The sequence below is a fragment of the Gopherus flavomarginatus genome, chromosome 2 (assembly GCF_025201925.1).
Source record: "Gopherus flavomarginatus isolate rGopFla2 chromosome 2, rGopFla2.mat.asm, whole genome shotgun sequence".
Taxonomy (NCBI): Eukaryota; Metazoa; Chordata; order Testudines; family Testudinidae; genus Gopherus; species Gopherus flavomarginatus.
In genome coordinates, this window is record NC_066618.1 from 117,385,567 (window position 1) to 117,407,778 (window position 22,212).

The following is a 22,212-nucleotide window of genomic DNA, read 5'->3' on the forward strand; positions in this document are numbered from 1 at the left end:
CAGAGCTTGGAGTAAAACCTATGTTTCCCAGCATACAGTCCAGTGCTATATCAACTGGTCCATGCTACATTTAGAATATAAGCTTTTCAGGGCCAGGACTCCTTATCCATTTGGCAGCACCTTACAACTGTACTAGGGTGACCAGACAGCAAATGTGAAAAATCGGGATGGGGGTAGGGTGTAATAGGAGCCAATGTAAGAAAAAGACCCAAAAATCGGGACTGTCCCTATAAAATCCGGACATCTGGTCACTCTAAACTATACAGAGAGATAGGAATTTATGAGACTGCAAACACAGTTAATAAGAGCTCCCATTCTACTTCAAGGAGAAGATCCAATGATTTCAGCTCTGCATTTGAAAGCATGATAAAGGCAGGAGAGTCTGGAAACATTATTACATTCACAGTGTTAAATTAAGTTCTTTTACAAGAATATTATTAAAAAAGAGAGAACAAGAGAACAGACAGATATTAAGTATTGTTGTATATGTTTTAATAAAAAAGATATTAATACAAATGTTAGGGCTCAGAACTTATAATTTATGGTAAATCAAACTCAGGATACAATAATACAGATGTTAAAGGAAAAGCAATATATGTGGGAGTTTTAAAATCACTGTGTGTATGATGGGAATTCTATCTAAAATGTTATTTAAAAGAAGAGGCGCAATATAATGGACATGGCATCTGGCTGCCAGAGGTGTCTCACTGCTTTTAACAAAGGGTAATATATTGAGTGAGAGCAGACTTGGCACTCATGGGTAAGTTTATTAATGTAATGAGAACATTAGGTGAATGAACAATCAAAGGAAAAGGGGATTCTGATCACTGAAAAAGATGTTTCTAGTACAATCTATTTACAGGAAACAAAGGAATTATAAATATCTGAATACTTCTTGGACACAGATACCATAGGTTTCTGTGGGGCAATCTAATAGAAGAGGGGTGGCAATGCTTTTTGATAAACACTTCCCTTTTATTGTTTCAGCACAGCTCATAGATACAGAGAACAGATGTATTTTAATTAAGGGGTCCTTGAATGGTAAAACTTCTCAACTTATGCAATGTACATGCTCCCTATCACAGACAAATTTCTTTCTTTATAAATCAATTTTTGGGAAAAGGCTATTATTCTAGAGGGGGTTTTAACAAGGTGTTTAGTCCCACTTTGGATCAATTGAATATACACACAGGGCATGCAGGAAGAAAAACAAAAAGGCCTGGTGACTGAATAGAGCTTTGTTCTATGACCCCATCTTAGAATTAAAAAGCTAGAATATTTCCAGAAATATATAGAAGAAAATGACAATGAAGGGGATCAATAAGATGTTCTCGGGGATGCTGAAAGGTAATAATAAAGGAGATCCTTATAAATAAAGCATCAGACCTCAGAGAACTCTTGAAGAAGAGAGGATCTACAACCCATCCTGGACAATGATCCCACACTTTCACAGGCCTTGGGTGGCAGGCCAATCCTTGCCCACAGACAACCTGCCAACCTGAAACATATTCTCACCAGTAACTGCACAGCACACCATAATAACTCTAGCTCAGGAACCAATCCATGCAACAAACCTCGATGCCAACTCTGCCCACATATCTACACCAGCGACACCATCACAGGACCTAACCAGATCAGCCACACCATCACTGGTTCATTCACCTGCACATCCACCAATGTAATATACGCCATCATATGCCAGCAATGCCCCTCTGCTATGTACATCGGCCAAACTGGACAGTCTCTACGGAAAAGGATAAATGGACACAAATCAGACATTAGGAATGGCAATATACAAAAACCTGTAGGAGAGCACTTCAACCTCCCTGGCCACACTATAGCAGACCTTAAGGTGGCCATCCTGCAGCAAAAAAACTTCAGGACCAGACTTCAAAGAGAAACTGCTGAGCTTCAGTTCATCTGCAAATTTGACACCATCAGCTCAGGATTGAACAAAGACTGTGAATGGCTTGCCAATTACAGAACCAGTTTTTCCTCTCTTGGTTTTCACACCTCAACTGCTAGAACAGGGCCTCATCCTCCCTGATTGAACTGACCTCGTTATCTCTAGCTTGCTTGCTAGCACACATATATATATACCTGCCCCTGGATATTTCCATTACATGCATCTGAGGAAGTGGGTATTCACCCACGAAAGCTCATGCTCCAAAACGTCTGTTAGTCTATAAGGTGCCACAGGATTCTTTGCTGCTTTTGAAGAAGAGAGTTTGGTTAAAGAACTTTCTGTTTTCGAAGGTAAACGTAAGTCTACAGGATCTAAAAGAGAGTATAAGAAAATAATTCCAATACGAGGGAAGATTAACCTGCTACAAACAGGTAAGGATGAGCAAACACTTAAAAACATTAAACAAAAAAATTATGAAAAGGACAATAAAACTCATATGCTTTTAGCCAGAAAGTTAAAAAAGAAACAAGATAAATCAGCCATCCCTCTGATTAGAAATAAAAAGAGAGATTTAGTAACCGGCATAAAAACAGATTTCTGAAACATTGTCCACACTTTGTATGTTTCAGAACATCCAAATCCTGCACTTATAAACAGATACTTGAGAATTTTGAAACTACTTCAGCTCTTGGGCATGATGTGGCAGCTCTTGGTGGGCAAATTGTTGCAGAGGAAGTTGAAGTTGTAATTAAAAATTTAAAATCCAATAAAACTCCAGGTTTTGATCAGATTTCTGGGGAGTATTAGACAGTTCTAAGTGTTGTTTAATGACATATTGCAGGGGAACGAGATAGCAGATCCATGGAAAGGGGCAAAGTCTGTCATTCCTAAAGAAGGAAATGATCTTACCAATTGTGCATCACACTGACCTATTTCTTTAATTCATGTGGATGCTAAAATGTATGTCAAGGTACTAGCAAACAGATGGTGTTTCATCAAATATGTTAACTTCAAGCAATTTGGGTCTGTTGGTGGCTGGCATCTATCTGATAATATCAGAAGAACTCTGAATTTGATCTATAATGTTAATTCTACCAGTTCTAATGTGCACAAATCTCTTTGGGTGCTGAGAAAGCCTTTGACCAGCTGGAGTGGGAGTACTTCAGGCAGATTTTGATAAGGTTTGGGTTTGGAAATCAGTTTTATAGGGGTACATTGGCCTTATATAATCATCGTCAAGTGCTTATTTTGGTTAATGGTCATCAATCCCCTCTGTTTAATTTGAAGAGGGTACAAGGGGGGGGGGGTAACCAGAAACCCTGATTGCTTTGGCAAATGGAGCCATTAGCAGTGAATGTGAGAAACAGACCCAGTAAAGGGCATCAAAACACTTTCTGGATTAGAACACAAAATAGCTTTGTATGCTAATGATGTCTTGTTATATAGTTGCAGGGATCCAGAAACTTGCATTAAAAATGACAAAACAACTGACTTTAGAATCTGGACTGGTTGAGGATACAGAAAAAACTACAATAAATCTGAAATGTCAATAATTCATATTTCTAAAAAGGTACAAAAAACCCTGCATTCAGCGACATAACTTTAAATGGATAAAGAAATCTTTAAAATATTTAGGCATAAATACTATGGAGAAATATACAAATATTTTTAAGGCAAATTACCCTCCAATATGGAATAGAACACTTGGCGGAATGGAACAAATCTGAGATTTCTTGATTAGGGTGACCTCGATAAAGATGAATGTCCTCTCAAAGTTATTTTTGTTTCAGTCTATTCCTGTCTGTATCCCTGACAGGACATCCAAAACATGGTAGGATGCGCTATTAAAATCCATATGCAAAAAAAAGAAAAAAGGGTGGTTCTGTATAAAGTTGTGTATAAGCTTACAAAATGGGGTGGACTAGCTTTCCCTAATTTGGCTTATTATTATTATTATGCAGCATCACAATTAAAAGATGTGATCAACTGGATTAATAATAGACCTTCCAAATACTGGGTGAAACTTGAAGATCGGAGCCCAAATATAGCTATTCATAGTAACTGTTGGGTTAAAAAGAAATTTAGGTCACTAAAATAAAAATTAAAAAATCACCCATTCATGCAGCTGACGGTAGCAGATTTGGACATTTTTTTTTTAATTTCTTGTTGCCAAGGGCTTGTCCCTTAGCTACTTTAATTAATATTTCTTTGGAATAAATTCCTTATTAGCAGAGTGATTATTCATTGTGAGTAAGAGCTAAGATTGATTTGTTTTGATTTGAAATCATACCAAGAGGTATGTAATAATGTAAACATTGAAATATGGGATCTTTATATTTACAAGTCAAACATTTTATTGTGAAATCTGGATAGAAGGTGGCTCCATATTGGAGGAGTTAACCCAAGAGCAAGCTGAAACAAAAAGTTTAATTTCTAAGATATATACAATTTTGACTGAAAAAGATGTTGATAAAAGGTGGGAGAGGGATTTGGACAAAGAAATTGATCTGGATGAGCGAGTATATCGTTAAGGGAATATACATCTTCAATTTGTGTAACTCAAAGAAAATGTTTATAAATTGCTGTATAGATGACATTTGATTCCAGTTAAGAGTCGTCATATTTTTGCTTTTAAGGAGGTGCTTTGCTGGAGGAGTTGTAGAGAAAGGAGAAAATATGTGGGGAGGAGGGATAGCTCAGTGGTTTGAGCATTGGCCTGCTAAACCCAGGGTTGTGAATTCAATCCCTGAGGGGGCCACTTAGGGATCTGGGGTAAAAATCAGTACTTGGTCCTGCTAGTGAAGGCAGGGGGCTGGACTCAATGACCTTTCGAGTTCCCTTCCAGTTCTAGGAGATTGGTATATCTCCAATTATTTTAGTCAGAGGACGGAGATGGATGGCAGGAGAGTGATCACTTGATCATTGCCTGTTAGGTACACTCCCTCCGGGGCACCTGGCATTGGCCACTGTCAGTAGACAGGATACTGGGCTAGATGGACCTTTGGCCTGACCCGGTACGGCCGTTCTTATGTATGTGGGAACACAAATTGTGTTTACGTCCAGGAAAAAGGTGGTTTGGGAAGGAATTATTAGAAGAGATTCATGTTATGAGAAAAATCTGGCTTTCTAGAGATCCCCTGATCTGCTTACTTAATGCTCCAGTAAAGTATCTACATTTTAAACAGAACAACAAATTCATGTTTTTTAATTGTTAGCAGCTAGACTTTGTATTGCACATTACTGGAAAATATGATTTCTCCTTCTATGGAATAATGGTATAATAAAATATGGACTGTCCTTGTAACGGAGAAGTTTTCATGCCAAGCATATACACGAGAAAAGCACCAAAAAAAGGATAGGCATTTAGAAATGTGGTCGCCCTTTCTAGTGTACTCAGAGGAGGGAGGATCCCCCACTAGCAAACTAGAATCTTCAACCAGGTTGTTTGAATATTAACCTGATCCTGAATATGTACAATGTAGCATGTAAGTGTTTTTTTGTACAGTTGCCTTAATAAAAAGATGGAAGGTTTCTAGCTTCAGGCAAGCAAGATAAATCAGGAATAATGGAAGAAGCCAGTCTCAACTTGCTGCCTCTATTGCAAGAAGTCATTTACTCTAACCTGTGCTCCCAGTGTGATCTGCCTCCTCACTGCTTGTACCAAATTCCTCCTTTAAACTGGGAACCACTAATGGGGAGCTGGATTATATCAGAGAGGTCAGGCAGGAGAGAGGAGACTTGAATTGAAATCCTGGCCCCAGTGAAGTCAATGGGAGTTTTGATATGGATTTCAGTAGAACCAAGATTTCGTTATATGGTGTAAGGACTGGGAGATAAGGCCAACAGCAGAGTGCAGAGAGCATGAAGATGTCAATTATGTTGAGTGCTAGGATAACAAATTGGTTTCTCATTTGGGAGAGAAAGGGAAAGGAAGACAGATTTTAAGCCCTCCAGCACAGAGCTTTATGGAAGAGTACACTCTACTAGGCTTATCATCCTGGACAGCTACCCTTCTTCTATCTCGTCTGCCTCAGAAGTCCCTCTCTCATTGCCTGCCTTCTGACCGGCCTATCCTAGCAGGCTGTTTGTGCTGAGCACAGCTGACAGGAAAGCAAGCTGACAGCATTCCAAGAATGGAGACCACCATTTCCACTAAGTTCCCATTGTGGAGAAGTAAATTATGAGAAAAAAGGAATACTTTGATTTTTTTTTTAAATGCAGCCATGCTTGAGATGTTACCAAAGGTGTGTGTAAAGTCTGGAGTTGGTATGGACTCTAGTCTGTTAGATCTGAAGAGACAAAAGCGTTAGGCTCCCAGGACCAAACTTATACAGGGACCACTTTTCAATGCTTCCTTCTCAAATCTTGCAAGATGATTGTCTGCAAACGTCATAGAAAATTCAATTGTCCTCTAAGAAATTAATATGCTAAATTTGGTGAAACAATCTAATCTTTAAGGTATTTAAAAGAGGGATTTTACCCCCGAATTTCCTACAAATCACAATATTACCTTTACTGTGAAGCTGCCACCACCACGATTTGTCTTTATATGATACAAGGTCATTGTTGCTAAATACTAATAATGAACGTGGTATTACACCACACATGATCCCTGCGCCAGACATCACACACTGATTTGAATCGAACACCAATTTTTAAATCTTCAGACAAAAATTATTCATTGCAGTTATGCATAGCTAAGGGAGGCTTTAAACATGGATACATTCTATTTAATTTTATATTTAACTCACCCAGATTGAGATGAAACTGAAACCTCACACTCCTTTTGTTGACTTGCTAAAGACAAATCCTAAAAAAATCCAAAAAACAAACAAAACCCCCACCATGTGTTAGAATTTTGTACCTCTAGACAGTCTCTAGACAATAGTTTTGGGAAGTTTTATATTGCTTTGAGCAAATGAGGCAAAACAAATATTTGTATAATGCTATTTAAATACATTTTTAAAATGGTATGCTAATCTATTAAACAAATAAACAAACTCTTTGCTTGTTACTGAATAAGCCTCATTCTGTGGGTGGGCAAAATCTCCTGTTTTAATATAATAATTGATCTTATTTATCCAGCACTCAACAATATGGTAGGTATCTCTATCACAGGTATCTCTCTCACTCACACACACAGAGTCTGTGCCGCAAAAGGCTTACAATCTACAGGTCAGAAACCACATTACACAGAAGAAAACAAGAAATGGGAAGATTAGAGAAAAGCAGGAGGAATGGGTGGCAACATTTTTACAGTAGGTTATGCATTCTTCTTAAGAGTGTAGATGTTGAGGTTTCATTTTAAATGTTGATAGGATCAAATGTTCAAAGCAATACTTGTATCTGAAAGTCAGACCACACGACATCTAGTAGCTCTTTGAATATAAAGATGACTACTAAAGAAAGAAGTTATTATGATGGACAATAGCATCTGCCATTTTTAAGACCAAGAGAAGAGGCACTCATTCCCACATGAATACATTATTAGACAATTCACAGTCAGCTGCAAGATTTTTGTCTTCAGGTGTTGTTTAGGTTACAGTGTTGCCATTTATGATTTTAATCAAAAGTCATGATATTTGGTGCTTTTCTTAAACCTCCACCTCTTAGACTCAAGTGATTGAACAAGTCAGCTTTCATTTAAGGAATAAAAAAAAGGTAGGAAATTTATAGCCCTCATAATTGGGAAGGAAAGCTTGAAAACATAAACCTGAAGAGCTCAAAAACTGGAAGGCAAATAAAAAGAACTCCACCTTAAAAACAAAATGGAATGCTCAGAATTTTTAAGCCACTCTCATACATTTTGGGGAGCATGAATCAAGACTTCTGAATGCTAGGAGGTGGCAATACCGATGAGACAGAGTTTTAGGTTAAACTGCAGACAGTCCTCATTTTTTTTTTTATAATGTTTGCCTTGTTTGCTTCTCTAGCTTCAGCTCAGAATGCTGGCATTCTGTAGCCTTTCAGCTGCTAACTAGTAACAATTTTTAAATGTGGACACAAAGCTGAATTCTAATCATATGACCTCACTGTTCATGGTCCTTCTGTGCTTCAGCACCTCAACATTGGTGATTTTGCACTGCCACTTAGCTGGTGGAACTTTTCAGGTGGACATAGTGAAAAAAACCCAACATGCCCAGAATGCAAATCCATATAAATGGGTGGTGAAGGCAACAGTCCGGTTCACCATCAGCTTGTTTTTTTAATTTAAACTTATGCTGGATGCAAATTGGTTTTTGCAAGGGGGTTTTATGGTTTAAGGTCCATCCTTCATCATGAGATAGCACTTACCAAGCATTTACCAAGCTACCTATAGTAAGACAATTCGCTGGGGAAAAAAAATCCCTTATCAGCATTTTAGCTGATTTGGTGTAAACTTTTCCTGAGCTCATCTGTTAGCTATCAAAGAATCCTTCCTTCTCAGGTGATGGAATTCCTATATTTCTGGCCCACCATATCAATTTCCAACACTAACTTTGCGGAACTCACAGGCACCAGAAAGAAGATGGATTTCTGGATGCAGGAGGGGAACAAGGTCCTACCTGAAGGGGATCCATTCTAACAGATGTATTTTCTGTGATTTCCACATCACTTTCTGGGTCCCTGGTATTCTGCGTGCGTCGCTGCTCTGTCATATACTCAAAAGTACTCAGCTTCTTGCCCACTGTTTACAACAAAGAATATAAACTACAATTTAATTTAAACTTATCCCATGTAGCTAAGCAATTTACAGCACACACACACACAAAACCCCACAGCACCACATTTTAAATAGATTATCCAACCTCCCTACACCACCTGAATCAAGGACCCACAATGTGTATTTCTTTGTTCCTGAATTTATATTTAGCACACTTGAAAGGCCATGAAGTGGCCATTTTGCTTCATCTCTATCATCAATAGCATCTAGTCATCGTAGCACTTAGTAGAATTATATTTCCTTATGGATATTCTGTTGTAATGAACTTCAGCTTCCTCAATCATCATCATGTGGGATTTGGCATTAGAAACTGTAAATCAACACACTTATAATGATGTAACAGTGGAAAAGTGTCCCTGAAATGTTGTACAGTGTGATGCAGCTGCAACCAGTTGTTACTGGCAGAATGACAGACAAGTTTTCAAGAGGCTGCACTATACCATCTTCAGAGCACAGAGCACTGAAAAGACTGTGAACACCTAATATTTCTTTCAAAGAGGAGAAGATAGAGTTAAGAAGCTTCCATCTAAGCTTTGAATAGCAAGTAGAGCTGTTCAAACAGAGCTATTTCATTCTGGCTGTGTCTCTGTATGAAAGTTCTCTTCAATTTCAATCCATGCTGATGGAAACTTTGAAGTTTCACTTTGGAATTTCCTGTTAGAAAGAACCCAATATCACTGAGTGCTTCTCCACACAAAGCATGGCCAATCTGTGGAACTCATTGCCAGGGGATGTTGTGAAGACCAAAAGTATAACTGGGTTAAAAGAAGAATTAGATAAGTTGATGGAGGAAAGATTCATCACTGGCTATCAGCCAAGACAGTCAGGGATGATACTCCATGTTCTGGGTGTCCCTAAGTCTCTTACTGCCAGTTCCTGGGATGACAGGGAATGGCTCACTCAATAATTGCCCTGATCTGTTCATTTCCTCTGAAGCATCTTGCATTGGCCCCCATTGGAAGATAGGATGCTGGGCTAAATGGACCATTGCTCTGACCCAGCATGGCCATTCTTGTGTTCTTAAATAAAATGCACTCAAAATGGCCAACTTTCAACACTGAAAGCAGGCCAAAAGTCTGTGCAATTTTGATACAAGCTAAAAATTTTACCCCAATTGATTGTTAATCTTAGCAACTCTGTCTACATATATGATTGGTATTTCAAGATGGTGATGAAACATGAAACCAGATGAGATTCATGTGGTTTTACATTTCAATAAAACTTTCTTTTGTCAGTTTCTACCATCCAATCTCACACAGTAACCAGATACTGGTATATTTCCCCAAGAACAAGGAAAATGTAATGGAGCAGGAATCTGATTGCTTTTTCTCATCCATTGTCTCTGATCAATACATTTTGAAATGAACATATTTAAGGAAAAACAAGTGATTTAACTTTTTAGATCTGCTTGCTGTACCAGTAGTTCTAGCAGATTTGGAAGAAAACCAAGCCACAAATTCCTTTCTCCCCCGTTCCTAAACAGCAACAACAGGCCAAGTAGCCTGAAGACAAGAGGGAAAAAATCCTGATACCTTTTTAAACAAGTTTTTTCACCATTTCCCATAGCAGTTTCTGTGCAAGCTGAGGCACTGCTCTAGAGAAATAGGCTGTGAAGATAGACACAGAGGCACCCCTCAAAATTTTTCCCTGTGTACACACTGTCAAACCCTGTGGAGCCATCCCCACTGCAGCTGATGGCCCCAGCACCTTGCCTGCCTGGTCAGCACCATCATCAGCCCTTGCCTTCCAGCCCAGCCCATCCAGCTGCAGTGTTCCTTCCCACCTTGAGAGAGGATGCAGGCTGTTGGAAGTGGGGCGAGGATGGGCAGGCCACTGGCGGGGGTGGGGGGGAGTCCTGATGAGGAGGAGCAAAACTGGCTGCCCCACTGCCCACTATGACCATGCCTCCTCCATCACGACAGAGGGGCTGTGAGGCCAGAATTGAGTGGCATTGTGGCCCACACCCCCATGCACAACACCATTCACTCAATTTTGGTCCCGTTACCCTCTTTTCATGACGAGGTTTGTGGGGCCAAGGTTTGGTGGGGCCAAACCTGAATGGGTAGTGGGTCAGCTAGTGCTGCTTCTCCTCGCTGCTACCAGGGGTATATGCGATTGCAGGCCCCACTGCATGGGCACCTGGAGCATGGGACCAGACATCATGAACCTCCTTTTTTGTCCCCTGAGCCAAGGTTCTGTTTGTGTCAGGTCTGGGCGACCTCATTATCCTTAAAATGGACATTTCTACACAAGGATTTTCAGCAAGTACCTTTGCATTCATTCTGGAAAACAAGCACAACTGACCTGGTTAGCCTGTTTGGTAGTTCCCATCCCCGGACAATCCCTGTGCCTGACTCATGGATGAACTGGAAGTGCTTGCGAAGATCTGCAGGAGCTTGATAGGAGATTACTGGGTAATTCTGGCAGGTGTTTGGGTTTTTTTAAGCCAGAGTATTTTCCTTTTTCCTGCACTTGCGGAATTCCTGAGGCCATTTTCACCGTTCCCTGTTCTCACTCTGTTTTTTTTGAGCACCTCACAGCCAACACAGCTGCCCTCGAGTCCAAGCCATGAATACAGTGCAGCTCTCCCTGGCTCCATGCGGGGGTCCCGGGAGGAGGGACATGTGCAGGGGAACAGCTGAAGAAGCAGCCCCAGATTTGTCCCCTAACTCTGGGAGCAGAGAAAGAGGAGCTGTGGCAGAGTTTAAACATGTGGCCAGTTCTGGGATGTTTGAAAGCACAGAAGAGGCTGCCCTGCAGCAAGGAAAAGAGCCTCTCTGGGGGGCATGAGGTTCAGGTGACTCAGGAGAGGCTCCCTGGCTTGGAAGCATGCTGCCCACAAAAGCAGGCGTTAGAGCCATAACCCTATCAATACCCTGCCCAGGGGTAGCCAGTCAGCTACAGGAGTCTTCTCCTATGAGTGACTCCAGGCCCACTTTTCTTTTTTTCAGGGCACTGTGTAGCTTTCTCTACCTGCCCGAGAGAGAACTAGACCTGTGGTGAACAAGCAAGCCCCTCATATAGAGGGATGACACCACCAAAAGTGTTCATTGTATTGCCTCCACCTGCTGGCTGGAAGGTACTATTCCCAAACATCTGCACTGATTGACCAAGAATCAGCAAACTTCTCTCTAATCATAGCCTGGCTGAGAAAAGTAGCTATAAATGCAAGTATACAACAGTGTAATATTAAGTTGCACTAAAATATAACTGTTTTTTTCTTTGTCAAAGCCTTTTACATATACTAGTTTATCCTTTTTGGGTGCATTGCAACAATAAAGTGCACATACTTCAGTGCTTCAAAACATTAGAGTGGAATTATGTAGTCTCAGTAGCAATTCCATAGTTAAGGTGTTAAGACTTTTTCATAAAGCTAAATTTTATACCATTTGCCCTTTAACATCCACCAAAAAATGTCTTTCCACTTGATTTTTGTATGTTTGATATCCTGCCAGAGAAGAATCATGTATTCTAAAGCTAGAGTTGGAATATACACTGGCCATTTAAGATCTGAAACCTCCAAACATTACTAGTATTTCATTCTGCAAAAAGTTTAACTTACTTGCCTTTTCACGTAAACAAATAAAAACAACAACAACAACGTTAGCCTATGAATTCCAAATGTGTTGCATTTACTAATCCTTAAGAAGAGTTAGCAAACCAGGTTCTATTAAAAACTTTGCTGGGAGGTTAACTGAATACTGTGTGCACTGTAGGGAAAAACATTCCAAGTGCTTCAGAAATTCTTCATGGAAATGATAACTTTCTATCAAGAACCATGCATAGTTTTCAGCGTCTTCGCAACCTTTATATATGGATAGACATTTACGACTAGATCATAAACTACAGTCATGGGAGGCAAGTTTGTAGAAATTTTGGTGGTGCCCAGAACCCGCCCTCCCAACTCTGCCCCCAACTCCGCCCCCTCAAACTCCGCCTCCACCTGCCTAAGGCTCTGGGTGGGGTTTCAGGCGGGAGGTCTGGGGTGCAGGTCCTGGGCTAGGGATTAGGGTGCAGGAGGGGTGCAGGCTTTGGGAAGGAGTTTGGGTGCTGGGTGCAGGCTCCAGGCTGGGGCACAGGGTGGGTGTGCAGGAGGGGGTGAGGGCTGCAGGCTTTGGGATGGAGTTTGGGTGCAGGCTCTGGGCTGGTGATGGGGGTGTAGGAAGGGGTGAGGGCTGCAGGCTCTGGGAGGGAGTTTGGGTGCTGGGTGCAGGCTCTGGGCTGGGGCAGGGGGTGGGTGTGCAGGAGGAGGTGAGGGGTGCAGGCTTTGGAACGGAGTTTGGGTCCAGGCTCAGCTGGGGATGGGGGTGTAGGAAGGGGGAAGTGGTGCACGCTGGGGCAGAGGATCAGGCTGCATGGGAATGAGGGTTGGGGCTGAGTATGAGGGGTTCATGATGCGGGGGGGCTCAGAACTGGGGCAGAGGCTCAGGGTGCGGGGGGATGAGGGCTCTGGCTGGGGCTGAGGATTAGGGTGCAGGGGGATGAGGGCTCTTGCTGGGGCAGAGGATCAGAGTGCAGGGGGATGAGGGTTGGGGCTGAGGATGAGGGTTTCGGGCGCTGGAGAGGCTCAGGGCTAGGGCAGGGTAAGGGCAGCTTGCCTTCCCATTTTTGGATGGCAGGCACTAGGACCCTGGGGCAGCAGACAGTTCTGCCGGGAGCCAATCTCTGACAGCGCGAGCAGGCAGGGACTCGTTGGAGGAGGGATGCAGGGGGAGGGGTGGAAGGCGGAGGCTGGGACCCGCTCCAGGCAGGGACACAGTGGGGTGGGGGGAGACCCGCGGGGGCCGGGGCCGGGCTGGGGCCGGGGCCCGATCCAGGCAGGGCCAGGGGAGAGACCCAGCTCCAAATATTGCTGGAGCAGGGCACCCGGCCCTGAATATTCCTAGAGCCCGGGCACCTTGAGCCCATATAACCCGCCGCCTATGACTACAGTGACAAATCCTGTACTGCCGGAGAGTTCTATTTGATGACACAATAAGTCACTTCCATCTCTTCTACAAAGGAGAACTGACATGAAAAAATGAAGCATAGCATTATGTTTGCATTTATAGCAAGTGATTTCACAGGGTGATTGTGGAAAGATACTATACATTTCCTAATTTTCAAATGTTTGTTTGGAATTCAGATGTTCTAAAATCTTTATATTTAAATAAATAAATAAATCAATCAATCTCTATTTACCACCTTTACTAAATTAAAAGTTTTCTGGGAATAGACGTGTTGTGGCTATTAAGTTCAAAGAATATTTGCAATGGTGTGAATATCATGGATATTTAATTATATCCTCCAACCTACCTACACAGCCCAAACAGTTAATTTTCAAGAGGTATGTGAATATCTATTTCAATAGGTATGGATAATTTTTAAATGTATCATGTTCTGTCAAAGCAACCAAAAGATGATTAAAAAAAATATTATAAAAAGTCAAAGTCTGATTGCTTGAGTAGTCACGTGACTATGGCAAAACATTATCAAGAAGCACATCTAAAAAGGTCAAACATCTTGGTAATAATTATTTAATACTACCCCATACTCTGGACTTCAAAAAGAAAAACATGAAGAAAGCTAGGCTACCAGTGAAGTACTCTGGAACCTTTAATCTGATCAAATACAGTAAGAAGATAAGAGAGTCACTAGAAAAAGCATAGAATGCTGTGGATTTCAATAAAGATGCACCCACGTCACTGATAATTAATCAGTTTCCTTTTTGAAAAACGAGAAACACTCAAAAGCTCCCAATTTTTTTAAAAAAAGCTTAGGTCAAAATATCTACACAGAGAAAAAACACTACAATTAAAGTATGGAATGCAGTTTTGCAAAGCACGCTGTACAAGAGAACCTTTCAATGCTCAGTGCACTTCTTGACATACCAATATCTAGAATCCTTTTCCATCTCAGATATTTGAAAAAAGCTGGTTCTTCTCACCCCACATTCTTGCACAAACAGAAAGCACAACTGGCAAGATCAATTGGCTATATGATCAGTTAAAATGCCATTACATCTTATATCACTTCAACAGAAGTGCATTTGTGGAAGTGAGGCAGGTAGAGGTGATGATCAAGAGAGGGGTGGAAAGAGGGAAGGTTCCATTCAGAAGCTTTGAAATTACATGTACTTCATGTTATTTTGAAAACCAGTTAGGTAAACAAATTTTGGGGAAAAAAAGTATAAATATTTTAAATGGTACTTAAAATATATTTAGTCTGTAATTGCAAGAAGATGCTTTAAGTGATGCACTGACACTGAATATACTCTAGATGTTCTCCCCCACTCAAGTGGCACAGAGAAACTTTCAACTTCACTGTACCTAAAAACATACATTGGATGCATTTGCATTTTATTGTTAATGAACTGTTATGTATATCCATCAAAGCAGTGGAAAATTAAAAATAAAATAAACAAATACTAAAGAAAATAGTCTTCCAGCACTTCTGAATGTCTGCATGTCAAACAATATGCAGATAAGAATCAAGTTCTTTTCTTTGGAAAACCGAAAAGTTGAAGGGACACAAGATTACAAATATTGGTCCAATATTGACCAAAGGAAGATACTGAAAGATAGTTAAGCACATGAAAAGTATGTATTTGTAGATTAATAGATTTTTAAGGCCAGCAGGGATTATGATTATCTAGTCACAAACCATAGAATTTCATCCCATACTTCATGCATCAAGCCCAGAACTTCTCATTGAACTATCATATCTTTAGGAAAGACATACAAACTTGATTTTAAAATGCCAAATGAAGTGCATCTTTGATCCCTCTTTAGACTCTCTTAAAAGTAAACCCTTTAAAAGGAAGCAGAATTATTTCTTTCCGCTTTATAGGAAGAGTATACATTTCACTTTGTATGCAGGATCTTCCCCAGGGTGATGTTCACTCTTTGGTAATTAAGCTAATTCAAATAATCAAGTCTTTGTCTTTTTCTGTCATTGGTAAATTTTCTGGCCAAACCGCATTTGTGCATGCAAACCGTAATGCATTATTGGGGATAGAGTTACCTAACACTTTCTGTTATAACTCTCTGTTCTCAGCTGCTTATAATTAACGTGCTTCAGCCATTGAGGCTGAAGTTCTCCAGACTTGGGTTTATAGATATTTAAAACAAAATAAAAAGATGGAACTTTTGTAGTCGTTGATCGAAACAGACTGAGAAGGATTTTCCTGAAACAATCACTGCACATCTGCTTATAGAGAAATATTACATACAGAGGTAAAGATGAAATATCAACAAGTGTCCCAGCAGCAGAAGCGATGCCATTCCCAGGAGCACAGTGATCACCGCTATAGCCAGGATTCCAGCTGCTGCAGTCTCCGCAGGAGCAACAGGGAGAAAGGCCAACCACGTGTTGTTTTCAATGACTCCTACCAGGGCAAAGTAAAGGGGGAAAATAAAACACTTCATCCTTCTGGTAATGGAAATAGGAAAAAACAAGCTACCCACAGTCTCTCTTACAGCTCAAGTAACTCTCTCTTAACAACTGGGCTTTTTGACTGTTCTTTGCACAAGGCTATTCACCTCTTATTTGTTTTGATCTAAAAAAAAATTCTAAAAACAGAACCAGAAGGATAAATAAGACTTCCTAGCTCTGTTTAATACTTGGACTACTCATGGGTCCTCAAAAACTGAAGAGTGCGGGAGTGTAACAGGCTGGGGGTAAAATTTTCCAAAGCAAGTAAGTGAATTAGGAGCCTAAGTCTCATTGACAGTCAATGGGACGTAGGAGGCCAAGTACTTCACCACTTTTGAAAAATGGTACTTAGAAGTGCTTTTGAAAATTTTACCCTAAAGCACTGTCCCAGCATTTCGGGAGATCTGGATTCACATCTTGATTCAGGTCACAGACCTAGCGGTCTAAGCCAGACCCACCTCACAAAGCTCTCGCTAACCATGGCACAATTACCTTCTGCTCAAAGAGAATCTCAGAAATGGAATGGTAGGAAGGTATTACAGGTCAGGATTAGGGTGTAATTAGAAGAGTTACATGGGGAAGATTTGCATCACACACATCTGGCTCCAGCAACGCCTCTCTTGAATGAGTGCCAGATTGACCTATACTTATCCCCCATTTCCCCAACTAATTTCTGGAAGTCTAGAAAACATACATCTCTCTAAATCATTTAAAATAGCCTTGAGTTTAAATCTCCATGTCCAGTGTTATGGAAGACAGAAAAATTGATATAAATATCTTTTTTAGATATTACATATTTAAGAGTATTTCTCATACAGCTAGAAACAAAATTTAGATTAGGGCCAGTAGAATATCTCAGTAATTTACGGGTATTTAAAAGCACTTTAACTTGACATACTCTTTCTACATATCTGTGTGCACTCCTAAGTCATATGTATGCAGTAAAACTCCTCTAGTTGAATGTGAAGACAGTTTAAATTCATATGCTTTACACAGTAAATTAGTTGGCTAGATAGGCAAAATACAGCAGCCACTGTTGGACTCAGAAGTCCATCATATACAGGGACTTGTTTTATTACCAGGTCAGGAATATGGTGGTCTGTACACAGGGGTTATATTCCCTAATCTTGGGAAAAGATATGAAATCTTTAACTTTCAGCAAGAAAAGCAGAAGAGACAGGCAGAAAAGAATTCACTTTAATTTCTCATCTAAAGAATGACATCTTTAACAACATAGCATCCTCCCAGCACTGCACTAGTGTCAACCTACAACCTTCTGACCAAGAAATCCTACTGACATCTTCTTTCAATGAAGTTAATACATAACTGGATCTCTGGGAGCAGTACTATTAGACAAACTACCTAAAAAGTACACAGTATATTTTAAGTCAGTGGAAAAATACTTTCAAACTGAGGTGCTGTGCGTAGTTCTGCTGGATTCACAAAGTATTGGATGAAGACATAAAGGATCACCAGTATCAGGAGGAAGACACCAAGAACAGCAGAGGCAACAGCATTGAAGAAAAACCTATGTACATAAGAGAAAGAAAACACTATACTCAGAGGATGACCAGACATGCACCTTCACATAAATGAAGCTTTCATGAACTTCCATGGATTTAAAAGAATAAATATTTGTTTATTTATAAAATACCTTTCAAGTAAAAAATACAAGTATGAAACTACATCATTCTCAGTTAAAATACTTCATTCACATCCTCAAACAACCACAAACAAATGAACACTTAACTCCTTCCACTCCCCACAGGCCACTGCCTCAAGAAAAAGCCTATGAAACCATATGCCTTAGGCATCCACTGAAGGTCAAACAAATAATTGGGCTCTGTCGGTCCAACGATATGAATTTCAGCATCTTTGGCTGCTCACCAAACACAGCCTGCCTCCAGCCCCAAGATGTTTAAACCTGACAGCTTGTGTTTCTCAAATGACTTAAGCCAATGGAATAGAAGAGGCAAATTTGTAAATTAGCCAAGAAGGAACCAAACAACGTAGGACTTCCATAGATGAAAACAGACAATCTGGGTTGTGCCGTGACAAGGGAACCCAGGTTCACCAGTGCTGTCAATTGTAACTTCAGTGGCTGTAACGGAAGAGAAGAAAACTTCCTTTTTGTTTCCATTACAGTCATTGCATAAAACTTCAAAAGTGATTTATGATACGATCAATCAGATTTAGAGGTTGGTTTCTGTCGCCAGCACTCAGCCGTCTGCTCTTCTCTTTCCATTACCTCTGTCACAGGCTGCCTGAAGAAAAGGTTGACTCTGTGGGGAGGGTGCAAAGCTGGGGGAATTAGAACAACCCTACTGAGAGTAGAGGACAAATAAATCAGTGTCTAACCGGACCACTGGAAGAGTAGTCCACATGCACCGACATTGAATATTCTCCCTTAAAGAGTTTTGAAACCGTACTGGGCCACCTGTCTTTGTGGTTAAGCAAATAAAATGGTTCCACTGCATCAGAGAGAGCAATGGGTAAGCCCTGACGCCAAACTAAAATGAGAACATTTATCATCCCCAGCCCCTCCAAATCAGAGATCAAATCCAAAGCAAGTTAGCTTTAAATTGAGTGCCAAAACCCATTAGGAGAGCCCCATGAATGCTATGTACAATATGACATCTAAGGTCACTCCTGAAGTATCATCCACATTTGCACTGGAATCACCTAGAAGAATAAGCCTCTGGCTCCAAAACACGGTTGTGGTACTTGAGCACAGCTACACTCCAAATCCCTTATCCATCCACTGCTGCCCAATAAACCCTAATCTGTCTCAATGGGGTATATGACCCCAGAGTATTTTATAATGGCAACAAGACTTTTTTCCACTCAACGACTCCCAGGCCATCTACAACATACCTGTTACACCATGGGATTGAAAGCTTATACCCCAGAGCCATCTGCTACTAGCCAGGGTAATGGAACAAGGTCAAAAGATTGTTCCACCCACCGACCAAATTAAATCCCTCTAAACATAGCCCCTATTCATCTCTCTAACATAGAGTAAGGAACCTCACCTACTTTTCATTTTCTAGAGTCTGTTTTAAAGTGTGGCAGAACAAAGAACCACTTGAGTTACTCTGGCTTCACTACAAAATATAGACTCCTGTCATTTTCCACTCACACTCCTTTTGTTACTCTTCTGTTCAAATAATTCAACTTTTTCTTTTCCATTCAGCTTGTGGCATTTTAAATGTGAAGAAGAATTTACACAATCTTCACCATAAACCCTATTCAGGGGCTGAAGCAGCTCACATTTTGTTCTACTCTTTTTGTAAGCGCTCACATATATATCTTTATATATCCATAGAGTAGGTAGCAGGCTCTCACTTTAAAGCGTCTTTCCTCATGACCAGTAGTTGGCTACTTTACAAACTGAAGACTGGCATGCAGAATTCAAAAACAAGGGGGATTTGGTAAAACAAATATCACTTGGGTTTGCTTCAGTTTATTTTACCTTCCTTACAGGAAGGTAATAATAATATTACACCTCTACCCCGATATAATACAGTCCTTGGGAGACAAAAATATCTCACCATGTTATAGGTGAGACCGCGTTATATCGAACTTGCTTCTCCCCCCCCCCGTTTCTTCTTCCCTGCCCGCCTCCTCCAGAGACCCCTGTCCCTAATCACCCCCAGGATCCCACCCTGTACCCAACCCCCCCTGCACCCTGTCCCCCGACTGCTCCAACCCCTATCCACAACCCCCGCCCCCTGACGCACTCACTGGCAGCGGCGGGAAGCGGACCAATGTGGCCCAGCCTGCTACACGTCGTCAGCTCCCAGCCGCGGCGCTCCACTTCCCGCTGCCGGTAAGTGCAGGGAGGTTGGCAAAAAGACGCCCGCTGCACTCACCGGTGGCGGGAAGCAGAGTGCTGCAGCTGGGAGCTGGTGGAGTAGAGCGGGCTGAGGCCAGGCTGCTCCACTTCTCACCATTGGTGAGTGCGGGGAGGTTGGGGAAAGGAGGCCCGTCGCACTCACCGGTGGCGGGAAGCAGAGAGATTTGGCCCCAGCCCATTCCACTTTCCTTGCCCCAACCCCAGCTGTATCACGGGGGGGGCGGGGGTTGGGGAAAGGTCCCGCACCCACCTGAGGCGGGAAGCGGAGCGCCACAGCTGGGAGCTGGCAGAGTGCAGCAGGCTGGGGCCGGGCTTCTCTGCTGCCGGTGAGTGTGGGGGGGGATCCCTTCCCCCATATCCTCTCCCCTGAGTGACACGGCTGGGGCCGGGGAGAGGGAAGCGGAGCAGGCTGCTCCCGGCCCCGCATTAATCCTCTGGGCCACTCTCGGACTGTGGGGCCCCATAAATTGCTCCCCCCCCAGCTTCTGCCTCCTAGACCCTAGGGGGTGGGGAGCCCCTGACCACCCCCAAGACCCTTTGCCTCTTATCCAACCCCTCAGCCCTGGTCTGGCACCCTTAACACGCTGCTCAGAGCAGCGTCTCAGAGCTTTACCGCGTTGTATGTGAATCCGTGTTATATCGGGTCACATTATATCGGGGTAGAGGTGTATATGCATTTCTTTTATTCACTCTGTTCTATGTAGTATAAAATCCAACAAAAGAAAAAAGGAAATTAATGTATTTACTGTATTCTTTTTGGACTGATGCTGCAAATTTGAATAAAAATGAAATGCCTACGGTACAACAAAAGATATTTTTTAAAGCACAAGTTTTATTAATTACAGAATAGCAACAATACACTTAGTACAGATCAGACTATACCAACTAAGGACACTTATTTAATTCAAAGATCAAATCTTGCAAGATAAGAATTAACTCTCAGATTGGTCAGTGAACATATATCTGCCATAACTATTGTGACTCGATATAGCGGTCGAGGAACTTCCTGGCTAGCACATAGATTGGTACAGTGGACTTATTAGAAATGAACAGCAAACACAGTAAAAACTGGATGTTTCTGGGCCATATGGGGGAGGAAGGGATATATTTAAAACTGATTTCCCAGGGAGGAGTCATTAACTTGACCTCACTTTTCCACCATTGAATAAAAGGCTGCTGACATAAGAATGTTCCCTCCAAATCAGCCAATCCCTACCAAGCAGTTAAATGTCCTCAAAAGGGGTGGCGGGGGCGGGGGGGGGAATCATCTAGTTCATTGTGAAGTACACTTAGCGCCCATTGATTTCTCCATGACAAATCAATATTATCAAAGCTAGCTCATATTGGCTTACCAGTAATTTCTGCCTCCCACACAGTTATTGAGCCACTTACAGTGGTGATCGAAGTCCGCAATGCACTTATTACAGGCACTACAGTGTTTGGCTTTTGGACCTCTAAAAACAAAAAGATATAAATAAAATGGAATGAGAATTAGTCAGCAAAACAGGCCACACTTATGGAGACACGGGCAGTCTCTGACAGACAGATGTCTTATAACAGGTTTCTATATTACCCCCCAAAAACAAAGAAATCACAAGCAGTCCAAGACACACAGCCTTTCCCATCCCCCTACAATTCCTCACCCCTCTGCATTCTAATCAGGATTCCTCTCACTGTCCTCCTATATGGCCATGCCACCAGCAAGGAGCACAGGAGAGACAGTCTCTCTGCTCTCAGTTTGTGTCTGATATCCCAGGATCCCTTGGCAGGTAGGAAGAGCAACTGCAGGTAAAGTCCCTCTAAGGCTATGTCTACACTACAGCTTATGTTGGCATAATTGATGTTGCTCATGGGGGGTGAAGAAATCACTCCCCCCCCCTTCCCTGAGCAACATAAGTTACACTAATTTAAGCATTGGTGTAGACAGTGTTATGTTGGCTGGAGAGTTTCTCTAGTCAGTTTACAGCGGCTACACTAGAGCTTACAGTAAACTCTCTAGTGTAGCCAGGCCCTAATTCTCTGCAGAGCTTGGATGGAGCACGAGGTCACAGTGAGGATGTACAATCTAGAACAGGTCGGAGCTGTGAGTGGATGGAGCATGCTCAGGGCAGACAGACTCTTTGGGAATTTAGCTGCCACACTCTTACAAGTCTCCACTAACTGTTTGCGAACAGAGATTATTCAGAAGTATGTAACTTGGCCGGATTTGGGCTCATTTTCACAGGGATGGCAAAAAGCACATCCCAGGGCAACTCTCCTGCCAAATTTCAAGTCCCTGCTCTGAAAGGACGGACCCTCAGCAAAAAGTTTTTTGAGAATTTTTTTTTCCTCTAA

General features: G+C 41.7%; 1 protein-coding gene across 4 annotated transcripts in view; it reads right to left on the reverse strand.

Moving 5' to 3' along the window:
* The window catches only part of LOC127043930 (palmitoyltransferase ZDHHC11-like), a 101,809-nt gene that overhangs the window by 25,814 nt on the left and 53,783 nt on the right, over positions 1-22,212 (reverse strand). For all 4 annotated transcript variants that reach the window (XM_050938220.1, XM_050938219.1, XM_050938221.1 and 1 more), the window contains exons 4-8: positions 21,231-21,332; positions 17,426-17,550; positions 15,820-15,975; positions 8,452-8,573; positions 6,658-6,716 (exon numbers count right to left, since the gene is read on the reverse strand). In XM_050938220.1, the coding sequence (XP_050794177.1) occupies positions 6,658-6,716; positions 8,452-8,573; positions 15,820-15,975; positions 17,426-17,550; positions 21,231-21,332 (564 nt within the window). The remainder of the gene's footprint in view (positions 1-6,657; positions 6,717-8,451; positions 8,574-15,819; positions 15,976-17,425; positions 17,551-21,230; positions 21,333-22,212) is intronic.